Here is a 12,472-nt window from a genome sequence, read left to right as displayed (position 1 = left end):
TGGATTTTGAGGGGAACTCCCACACCAAAATTTAAAAAAAAAAATGGCGTGGGGTCCCCCCCAAAATCCATACCAGACCCTTACCCAAGAATGCAGCCAGGCAGGTTAAGAAAGGGGGGGGACAAGCGAGCGCCCCCCTCCCACCTGAACCCGAGTGACCCTGCCTCATGTGACATCAATGATGTGGTCACAAGCGTGATGTCCCCGGGTGGCCCCGCCCCTTACATATTTAAAAACTGTCAAACCACTGGAGCAGGCAGACGGCGGAAGTGGAGCCTTTTTTTAAATTCTTTTTTTTGGGTCAGCGGCGGCGGTGGACATCGTGAAGTTGGATCTACTGATGATTTTTAAATGCAATTGCCTTACAAAAAAAAAGCCGGCAATTGCATTTAAAAATTGGCACCGACATACACTTCATATTGCAAAAGAATTTCGTAAAAAAATTGTAAACCAAGGCATTATTTTCAATAGATTTTCATTCGTAAACCGAAAATTACATTAAATTAGGCATTTGTAAACAGAGGTACACCTGTATTTAGGAATTGAACACCCTAAAAAAACAGGTATATTGATGAGGTTGTTCTGCCTTTTTAGTACCCTTTACTCCATTGTGATGCAGTAACATGCGCCTTATGCAGTTCAGTGCATTCATTCTGAATTGCACCCAATGAACCTTGCCAAAGGACATGCACTGCAGCAAATCACAACTCATGGTAAACTGCCATTCGTGTTTATATACTGCGTTATAAAAAGTATTAAATGCACATTTTTGATGCTTTAGGCAGCCTATTCCAAGAAAAGACTTCCCTATCGCAATGCACATTAATGCTCATGCGCTAACACAGCGCAACAGTGTGAACTGGGCCTCAAGAGAGAAAGAAGTTCTGCCAACATATTCTTTCCAGAAGAGACCGTCATGGCATAAAATAGTAAAGTTAGGAGAAAATATAAAACTGAATATAAAAATCCTGTTTTTAGTCAATCTAAATGATTTCCAAATTTGCAACATTGTTACTGCATGTTCAGAAACAATGTTGTGTTTTTCAAAAGCTTAAAAGTATAATGGTATTATTTTTATTTTTCTTACGTCGGTAAGGTCCAGCTATCAGTCCATGACAAATACTCTGACCTATTTATCGAAATGCAGTTATTTTTGTAGCATATCTAATATTCTGTCAAAACACAGTATGAAGCCAGAACACCAGCTGTGGTAAAACATCCCCTGAAGGCTGCAAAGTGCTTCTTCCACGCTTAGGTGTCATCAGACCTACTAGCAGTGCTTTTCCTCTTTACTGCTTAGTCACAAAAACATTTAGCAAGCCTAAAGGACAAGATGATTTTGATGAGTACCTTAACGTGGAAATATACTCAATTTCAGCACCACAAACCAAAAAACGCAATTTGATTCATTTTTTATATTCAAACCAATCACATCCATCCCTCCATGTCTCCATGCTTTATTTTGCTGGGAAATTACTTTGAAAAACACCCCCCTCAAATTTTTGGCTGTGACCATCTTGAGCAGGAGTCTCCAAACTTTCTAAACAAAGGGCCAGTTTACTGTCCTTTGGACTTTACGAGGGCTGGACTGAGGCCGGTGGGAGCAGAAAAGGTCCTGACTTCAGCAGGAAAAAAAACAATGCCCCACTGCTTGGTGTCAGTGGGGGGAATTCTGCCCCATCATTGATGTCATTGGACCCAGTCATTAGTGTCATTGGGAGGAATTGTGCTCCATTATTGATGTCATTGGACCCCATCATTAGTGTCATTGGGAGTTATTGTACCCCATCATTGATGTCATTGGCATTAGTGTCATTGGGAAGAATTGTACCGCATCATTGATGTCATTGGACCCCATCATTAGTGTCATTGGGAGGAATTGTACCCCATCATTGATGTCATTGGACCCAATTATTAGTGTCATTGGGAGGAATTGTACCCCATCATTGATGTCATTGGACCCAATTATTAGTGTCATTGGGAGGAATTGTACCCCATCATTGATGTCATTGGACCCCATCATTAGTATCATTGGGAGGAATTGTGCTCCACCATTGATGTCATTGGACCCCATCATTAGTGTCATTGGGAGGAACTGTACCCCATCATTGATGTCATTGGACCCCATCATTAGTGTCATTGGGAGGAATTGTACCCCATCATTGATGTCATTGGACCCCATCATTAGTGTCATTGGGAGGAATTGTACCCCATCATTGATGTCATTGGACCCAATTATTAGTGTCATTGGGAAGAATTGTACCCCATCATTGATGTCATTGGACACTATCATTAGTGTCATTGGGAAGAATTGAACCCCATAATTGATGTCATTGGACCCAATTATTAGTGTCATTGGAAGGAATTGGGCTCCACCATTGTGTCATTGGACACTATCATTAGAGTCATTGGGAGGAATTGTACCACATAATTGATGTCATTGGACCCCATCATTAATGTCATTGGGAGGAATTGTACCCCATCATTAGTGTCATTGTGAGGAATTGTACCCCATCATTAGTGTCATTGGGAGGAACTGTACCCCATCATTGATGTCATTGGACCCCATCATTAGTGTCATTGGGAGGAATTGTGCTCCATCATTGATGTCACTGGACACTATCATTAGTGTCATTGGGAGGAATTGTACCCCATCACTGATGTCATTGGACCCCATCATTAGTGTCAGTGGGAGGAATTGTGCCCCATCGTTGATGTCATTGGACGGAGTTGTGCCCCCTTCATTGGTGTAAGTGGGTGGAAATATGCACAATTGCTGGTATCAGTATATGAGATAGTGTTCCAAGAGTCAGATAAAAGCAAGCAAAGGGCCGCATCTAGCCCCTGGGCCACAGTTTGGGGACCACTGATCTTGAGTGAGGGCAGATGATTCATGTAGCATTCACTTCCCAAAATCCATCTGCCCTTAGCTCAGGCATACAGGCAAGAGGGTGTGCTTAGATGGGAAAACAACTCCTCTACTGCTCTGGGATGTATGACATCATAAGCCTAGGCATAGAAACCAGGAAGTAACTTAAGAAATGTAAAAAGAAAGTTTAAAATAAGTAAATATGATATACTTTCCTATCTATTTACTAATGCTGCATAATTACATATTTGGTAAATAAAGACACCAGTCCTTCCAGTTAAACTTGTGATACAGGGCTCCATTCACAGAAGCAGATGTGGTATTTAGGTGTCTGGACACATTTTGCCTCAATATCACATGCGACCCTGAAACTCTCAATTCACAATACTCTTTTGCGGTAAATACCGCATGAAAAGGTGTTACACTGAATTCACAAAAGGAAATAACTGATTAAATGCATGCAGTAATTAAGTAGTGGTCCAGGCATGTGGTATTTAAGAAATGTAAAAAATATAATAGCCAGTTTTGAGTCATTCCTGCATTTTTGGATCAGTTCTCTCCACAGTAATGCATAGAAACCTAACTATGGAAATCATTGGGATTGATTTACTAAAGGAAAAACGTATTTTTATTTTGGATAGAGTGGAGGTGGATTAGAACACCTGTCAGGTTTGTATTATTGTCTGTGCTCCAATTAGCTTCATCCTTTCTATGTGTCCTGTTTACCATTATCAATGAAAGTGAAAGTAAACTTTAGGCCGGCCATACATAGGTTGATTTTCGAACGATTTTTTGTTCGAAAATCAGACCTAAGAATAATTGGCCGATTTTCATTCTGTTAGTGGAGCAATGGCACCTGCCGATTTTCGTATTATCGGGCATGCTGGAAAATTTGTGAAAAACTACAGATTTTTTAAATCATTGGTGGCACCATCGGATTACAGAACGAATGATGTTTTCGATCGAAAAATCATTCGACCCATGTATGGCGTGCTTTACTTTCTACTTTAACCGTGTCCCCTCCACCCTATAGCAGAAATACTGCTACAGGGCGGCACGGGTGCGCAAAATCACGTATCCACGTGATTTTGCAGTTCCAGGGTAAGGGGTGCGTGTGCGTTACACACGCACCCTACCCGTGCCACCATTCGCAGCCTCGGATGTCAATCACTGGGTTCTGGCTGTTGAGTACTCGCCGGTAGCCGGTGATCTCCCAGTATCTCCGACAGGGAAGAGACCTGTGTAAAAACAACACAAATCTCTCCACTGTCAGCTCCTGCACACTGCTTTGTATGGCTCTGCATAGCAGAGCCATACAAAGCAGTGTGCTTACAATGGAAAGCACTCACACAGCAAACTGGGAAACAGCACACACTTAAACCTTTGATCGCCCCACATGTTAACCCCTTCCTGCCCAGTGCCATTAGTACAGTGCCAGTGCTTTTTATTAGCATTGATCACTGTATTGGTGTCAATGGGGATGTCAATGACACCAAGTCAGTTCCCCCCCAGTGTCAGAATGCCCACCACAGTCCCGCAGTCCAGCTATAAATCGCTGATCGCCGCCATTACTAGTGAAAAAAAAATTCCAGTAGATATACCGCTATTTGTACATGCTATAACTTTTACGTAAACCAATTAATTTACATATATTGGGATTTTTTATTTAGTAAAGTCATCTAGCAGAATACATTTTGGCCTAAATTTTGGGATGGCCCCTTCCTGTTCCAACATGACTGCTCACCAGTGCACAAAGCAAGGTCCATAACAACATGGATGAGTGAGTTTTAGGTGGAGGAACTTGACTGGCCTGCACAGAGTCCTGACCTCAACCCGATAGAACACCTTTGGGATGAATTAGAGCAGAGACTGTGAGCCAGGCCTTCTTGTCTGATATCAGTGCCTGACCTCAGAAATGCGCTTCTGGAAGAATGGTCAAACATCCCCATAGACACACTCCTAAACCTTGTGGACAGCCTTCTCAGAAGAGTTGAAGCTGTTATAGCTGCAAAGGGTGGGCCAACTCAATATTGAATCTTACGGACTAAGACTGGGATGCCATTAAAGTTCATGTGTGTGTAAAGGCAGGAGTCCCAATGGCAATATAGTGTATATTTAAATATTCTTCCACCAATAAAAAAGACAACACTGTATCTTTGTAAATACTTGAAATTTTGCACTTACTTAAAGCAGAACTCCGGCCAAAACTTTTATTTTCCCATGCAGTGGGGCTGTGCCCGCACTGCATGACTTAAGTGCTCCAGGGGCTCAGGGAAAAGCTGTACTTACCAATTTCTCTTATCCTCTGTAAAACCGCACTCTCCCATATCCAGTAATGCACCCTTCCTGTCGTCCTCACATCTGGAGCTGGTCTATCAGCGCGATGATGTCAGGAGCAGCCTCGGCGCGATGATGTCAGGAACAGCCCACTCCCAAGACCACTAGCCTGAAGGGGGGGGTGCAGGAGCGGCGGGGACCGGCCTTGCACTCGGAGGAACAGCAGATTAGGTACGTTTATATTTGCTTTCCGAGCCCCTAGAAAAAAACGAGCATTTTACCCATGCAGTGCGGGCTTAGTAGTTTTTGATACACCACATGTGTCCTGCAGCTCCCCTCTGACTGGTATTCCAGTCACTTTTTTTGTAATAATACATAGGCTGCAGGGACCGCACTGACGTGGTGAGTTGGCATATTTCTACAGTTTAAACCATTTTACCTCTTTATTAGAAATAAAAACTGACAAGGTTCTCATCCTTCTCCACTGTGTCCATCCCACTGGATATTGCATGACATAAAATACTGCATGTTTTCTTGAGATAAATACCGCATGTTTCGGAAAAATGCCACATGTGTTATTTTAGTAGCCTTTTTTTGTGAATGCCAAAAAACTTTTTCGAAAAATGCTGAGCAGTGTTTTAAAGTGGTCGACACCACTTTGTGAATGGAACCGTGTGTGTATGCGTGCGTGCATGCGCGTGTGTGTGTGTGTGTGTGCATTTATGCCATGCTAGCAGAATAAGGATTAAAATAAGCAGAATAAGGATTGAAAAAAAAAAGTCAATTTGATTGAGAGAGCAATGTTCCACTTTAAAACGGTTTTATTTTTCCAAACTGTGTAATTTTTAAAGATACTTTTAAATGTATGATGCCCACTGGGGGAGGGGGGGGGAACAGCGCCAACAAAATAAAGGAAGAATTATAAAACAGAATAGATAATCTAATAGAATAACGCAGGTCTGCAACTGTAAACATCAATCAATCTATTCCCTGTGAGTCCAGGATGTCAAAACAATTTAAAGAGACAGTGTAAATAATGTATTAAATAAAATAAATAATAAAAAAAGATTAAAGTATTTAAAGTGCCCCTGTGCTCCCGCACCAATGCGAATGTAAATGTAGTGCATATGTGATGGGTGATTGTCCCTCAAATGTGCGGTATTGCCGCAAACGTTAGAACAAGAGTAATAATTCCAGCAACAGACTTCCTGTGTAACTCCTACCTGGTAACCAGTAAAGGATTTTAAAGTGTCACCTATGGAGATTTTTAGGTACCGTAGTTTTTCATCATTTCATGTGCTAAACCTTTCGTCCAATTTCTAAATTCCTGCATCTGTAAATTTTGAAAGCCAGTGTAAAGGAATAGAAGTGGTTAAAACAAAAGCACCTGTGGATTTAACTAATCTTTTTTTTTTTTTAGAATTCTCCTTTAAGGAGGCTTGGCAAGGGGTGTGTCCCAAACCTACATAATTTTGCTAATAGGTGTCCCTTGTTGCCATCTCGAAAAGTTGGTAGGTATGGAAGTGACTTATATAGATAGCAGAGGGAAGAGAGATCAGAGAGAAAAGACACTTAATGTTTTGGACTGAGGCAAGTACACACTATAGAGGGATGTGCTTTTGTCATTTTTCATTTGGAGGTTTACTTCCACTTTAACCAAAACTTGACTGGATGGGCCGAAAATGTGCAGATGTGCTGAGTTCCAATTTCAGGACAAAGATGTGTCCTGTAGATACAGCAGGTGAAATAAGTACTGAAAATGTCACCATATTTCTAGGTAAATATGTTTCTAAAGGTGTTATTGACATGAAATTTTTGCCACGTGTCTGTAACAACCCATGCAATTCATACATACAAGAAACTAAAATAAACAGGTTCAGAAATAAAGTTATGTGTAATAAAATGGAATGACACAGGGGAAAAGTATTGAACATATGAATAAAGGAGGCACAAAAAGGCATGGAAAGCCAAGACATTAGCTGAAATCTATCACTAATTAGAAAGCAATCCTGCCCCTTGTCAGTGCAAATTATTATAAGCTGGTTCAGTCTCAACTGATGATACCATTACCAAGGTGTCACACAAAAAGCAAAGAGCTCTCTTAAGACCTTTGCAACCTTATTGTTGAAAAACATACTGATGGCATTGGTTATAGAAGGATTTCTAAGCTGCTGAATGTTCCAATGAGCACTGTTGGGACCATAATCCAGAAGTGAAAAGACCATCATTTCACCATAAACCAACCACGGCCAGGTGCTCCTCGCAAAGATTTGACAGAGGAGTGAAAAGAATTATCAGAAAAGTTGTCCAAGAGCCAAGGACCGCTTGTGGAGAGCTTCAGAAAGACTTTGAATTAGCAGGTACAATTGTTTCAAAGAAAACAATAAGTAATGCACTCAACTGCCATGGCCTCCATGCATGCTCACCATGCTCATGCTCAGACTCCATTGCTGAAGAAAGGGCATGTTGAAGTGCTTAAAGTTTGCTGCACAACACTTAGACAAGCCTGTGAAATACTAGGAGAATATAGTCTGGTCAGATAAGACCAAAATTGAACTCTTTGGATGCCATAATACACACCATGTTTGGAGGTAAAATGACACTTCATATTACCCCAAAAACACCCCAACACCAACAGTGAAGTTTGAAGGTGGGAACATCATGGTGTGGGGCTGTTTTTCAGCATACGAATCTGGCAAACTTCATGTCATTGAAGGAAGGATGAGGGTGGACATTTCAGCAAGACAATGATCCCAAACACAAAGCCAAGAAACTCATAATTGGTTTCAAAGAAAGAAAATAAAGCTGCTAGAATGGCCCAGCCAATCACCTGACTTGAATCCAATAGAAAATCTATGGAAAGAAGTAAAGATCAGAGTTCATAGAAGAGGCCAACAGAACCTTCAAGATTTGAAGACAGTTTGTGTGGAAGAATGGGCCAAAATCTCATCTGAGCAATGGATGCGACTAGTTTCTCCATACAGGAGGCATCTTGAAGCTGTCAGTAGCAAGAAAGGATTTTGTACAAAGTATTAAGTAAATTTCAGTTAGCGTGTTCAATACTTTTTCCTGTGTCATTCCATTTTATTACACATAACTTAATTTCTGAACTTATTTGTTCTGGTTTCTTTGTATGTATGGATTGCATGGGTTGTTACTGACATGTGGTGAACATTTCATGTCAATAGCACCTTTAGAAATATATTTGCTTGTAAAATGGTGATGTGCTCAGTACTTCTTTTTCCCGCGGTGTGTATAAGTAGAACTATATATGTATGAGCATGGAGGCATTGAAATTGTACAACTCCAAGGAATGCTCACTGCCTGTGCTTTATAATCCTCATTTCCTTTAATGCTCCTTCATACTAAATAGACAAGTATCTCCTGCCTATTCAACATACAATATTCCATGGCTTCCTATAAAATACTGCTAGACATTAGTGAACGTACGTTTCTCATTCACATAGGAAGGATATCTCTCCACACACTGCCAATACGCTCATTATAATACAAGACACTTGGGAAAAGTGCGCACCGAGATGCCTGGAAATGAGTGCATTCTGCAGAATGGACAGTTTCTTCCTCTATTTCACAATAAAATATTTGGATACATTTACTGTAGTATGAAATCAGGATGCCAAAAAGGCTTCAAGTGCTGTATGTCCTTCCCAAAGTGCCATTCCTGTAGCACCAATGTCTCCCAAGGGCCGCTATTTACACAGTAACATGTTGTGTCCTAGAAGGATGGGACCCAACATGCCTGCTACACAGACTGGTAGATACACAGAGACAGAACACAAAAATGTCAGCATTCAGCTAGGAGGTGACAGATAATAATGACAGACAAGTGACAGATGATCAGTGTACACAGGTGACAACTAATCAGGATATACAAGTGACAGATAATCATGATACACAGATGACAGCTGATCAGTGTACACATGTAACAACTAATCATGATACACAGATGACAGCTGATCAGTGTACACATGTAACAACTAATCATGATACACAGATGACAGCTGATCAGTGTACACATGTAACAACTAATCATGATACACAGATGACAGCTGATCAGTGTACACATGTAACAACTAATCATGATACACAGATGACAGCTGATCAGTGTACACATGTAACAACTAATCATGATACACAGATGACAGCTGATCAGTGTACACATGTAACAACTAATCATGATACACAGATGACAGCTGATCAGTGTACACATGTAACAACTAATCATGATACACAGATGACAGCTGACCAGCGTACACATGTAACAACTAATCATGATACACAGATGACAGCTGATCAGCGTACACATGTAACAACTAATCATGATAAACAGATGACAGCTGACCAGCGTACATAGGTAACAACTAATCATGATACACAGATGACAGCTGATCAGCGTACACAGGTAACAACTAATCATGATACACAGATGACAGCTGACCAGCTTACACATGTAACAACTAATCATGATACACAGATGACAGCTGACCAGCGTACACATGTAACAACTAATCATGATACACAGATGACAGCTGATCAGCGTACACATGTAACAACTAATCATGATACACAGATGACAGCTGATCAGCGTACACATGTAACAACTAATGATACACAGATGACAGCTGATCAGCGTACACAGGTGACAACTAATCAGGATATACAAGTGACAGATAACCATGATACACAGATGACAGCTGATCAGTGTACACATGTAACAACTAATCATGATACACAGATGACAGCTGATCAGTGTACGCAGGTAACAACTAATCATGATACACAGATGACAGCTGATCAGTGTACGCATGTAACAACTAATCATGATACACAGATGACAGCTGATCAGCGTACGCATGTAACAACTAATGATGATACACAGATGACAGCTGATCAGCGTACGCATGTAACAACTAATCATGATACACAGATGACAGCTGATCAGTGTACGCAGTTAACAACTAATCATGATACACAGATGACAGCTGATCAGTGTACGCAGGTAACAACCAATCATGATACACAGATGACAGCTGATCATGATATAAAGGAGACAGGTGATCATAATATAAAGGTGACAGCTGATCATGAACTTAAGGTGGTAGCTGATCATAAAGAACAGGTGACAGCTGATCATGATACACAGGTGAAATTTCATCTTGATACACAGAGGACAGCTGATCATGATACAAACGTGATAGCTAATCATAAAGAACATATGACAGCTGATCATGATACAAAGGTGATAGTTGATGTTAAAGCGCAGATGACAGCTGATTATGATACAAAGGTGATAGTTGATGTTAAAGCGCAGATGACAGCTGATTATGATACAAAGGTGATAGTTGATGTTAAAGTGCAGATGACAGCTGATCATGATACAAAGGTGATAGTTGATGTTAAAGCGCAGATGACAGCTGATCATGATACAAAGGTGATAGTTGATGTTAAAGCACAGATTACAGATGATCATGATACAAAGATGATAGCTGATGTTACAGCACAGGTGACAACTGATCATGATACAAGGGTGATAGCTGATAATAAAGCACAGGTGACAGCTGATATACAACTGAAAACTGATCATAAAGCATGGGTGACAGCTGATCATGATATAGGGGTGATGGCTGATCATGATATGGGAGTGACAGTTTATCATGATATAGGGGGTGACAACTGATCACGATACACAGGTGATAGCTGATCATGATATAGGGGTGCCAGCTGATCAGGGTACACAGGTGATAGCAGGTCAGGATATAGGGGTGCCAGCTGATCAGGATACACAGGTGACAGCTGATCATGATATAGGGGTGATGGCTGATCATGATATGGGAGTGACAGTTTATCATGATATAGGGGGTGACAACTGATCACGATACACAGGTGATAGCTGATCATGATATAGGGGTGCCAGCTGATCAGGGTACACAGGTGATAGCAGGTCAGGATATAGGGGTGCCAGCTGATCAGGATACACAGGTGACAGCTGATCATGATATAGGGGTGATGGCTGATCAGGATATAGGGGTGACATCTGATCATGATATAGGGGGTGACAGCTGATCAGGATACACAGGTGACAGCTGATCATGATATAGGGGTGATGGCTGATCAGGATATAGGGGGTGACAGCTGATCAGGATATAGGGGTGATGGCTGATCAGGATATATGGGTGACAGCTGATCAGGATATAGGGGTGCCAGCTGATCAGGATACACAGGTGACAGCTGATCAGGATATAGGGGTGCCAGCTGATCAGGATACACAGGTGACAGCTGATCATGATATAGGGGTGATGGCTGATCAGGATACACAGGTGCCAGCTGATCATGAGATAGGGGTGATGGCTGATCAGGATATTGGGGTGCCAGCTGATCAGGATACACAGGTGCCAGCTGATCATGAGATAGGACTGACAGCTGATGCTGATACCCAGGTGTCTGCCCCCCTGGCTCAGGTATGGAGGTGTGGTGGAATCATGTATTTGTATCTGTATTTCTTTTTCTCCTACAATACAGCTCAGTATACAGCGGTATGATGAATGTGTGGATCTGATCGCCTCCCATACATCGTACAATTCTAGGGAAATGTCGGGCAGCCCACAGACTGCTCTCACTGATGGCTTGTCGGACGATCTGTGCCCGATCCCTCTATGACAGCCCGGACTAGTCGTCCAGTGATCGGTGGTGTGTGTGAGCATCCCACCTCCCGTCACCCCCGGGCTCAGCCCCGAGCTCACCTATACACAGCTGGATGACATAGGCGTAGTAGGACCAGCAGACGATGATGGTGATGAAGAGGACCGGTATCCAGTACAGGCACCTCCTGCACCGCCGCTTCACACTGCTAGGGCCCGACGGCGCCATGATCTGGCCGGCCGGGGCCTCTTCATGGGAGGAGAAGGGGCAGCGCTGGCCGCAGTGGTGTCCCCGGTCCGGGCAATGCGGGGAGGTGATCGGGGACGGAGCAGTGCGGTGTGTTGTGTCTGTACGCCCGGGACTCCGCCCCTGGACCCGCCCCTAGAGCAGGCTGCAGCAGGCACTGCACACAATGACAGCTGTGTATGCCAGGCGGCCACTGCCCCCCTCAGCTGTCCTCTCACAGTGCCACAGGAGACAGCCAGCACACACACTGCAATCATCATCATAACAACCAGAGCTGTGCGATCAGGGCAAAGTTCTAACAGACTCACTATGTGCATGAGGTGGTCAATAAAATGCTGTACTGCATGGAAGAACACTCCCCCCCCATAGATACTAGCTTGGGGATCAGGAATATCATTTTATGTCCATATAGGACAAGGG

The 12,472-nt window shown here is 42.4% G+C and overlaps 1 protein-coding gene across 1 annotated transcript in view; it reads right to left on the bottom strand.

The window, feature by feature from the left end:
* ZDHHC2 (zDHHC palmitoyltransferase 2) overlaps positions 1 to 12,207 on the bottom strand; it is a 158,245-nt gene extending 146,038 nt beyond the window's left edge. Inside the window, exon 1 of the mRNA XM_089669308.1 lies at positions 11,908 to 12,207. Within this exon, the coding sequence (XP_089525434.1) occupies positions 11,908 to 12,034 (127 nt within the window). The 5' untranslated portion in view covers positions 12,035 to 12,207. The remainder of the gene's footprint in view (positions 1 to 11,907) is intronic.
* Between the last annotated feature and the right edge of the window lie 265 nt (positions 12,208 to 12,472).

This window comes from Staurois parvus, unplaced genomic scaffold, assembly GCF_062004578.1.
Source record: "Staurois parvus isolate SC_StPar_1 unplaced genomic scaffold, SC_StPar_1.0 ptg000071l, whole genome shotgun sequence".
Lineage (NCBI taxonomy): Eukaryota > Metazoa > Chordata > Amphibia > Anura > Ranidae > Staurois > Staurois parvus.
Note: the sequence above shows the minus strand (reverse complement) of the source record. Positions and strands in the feature narration are given on the sequence as shown.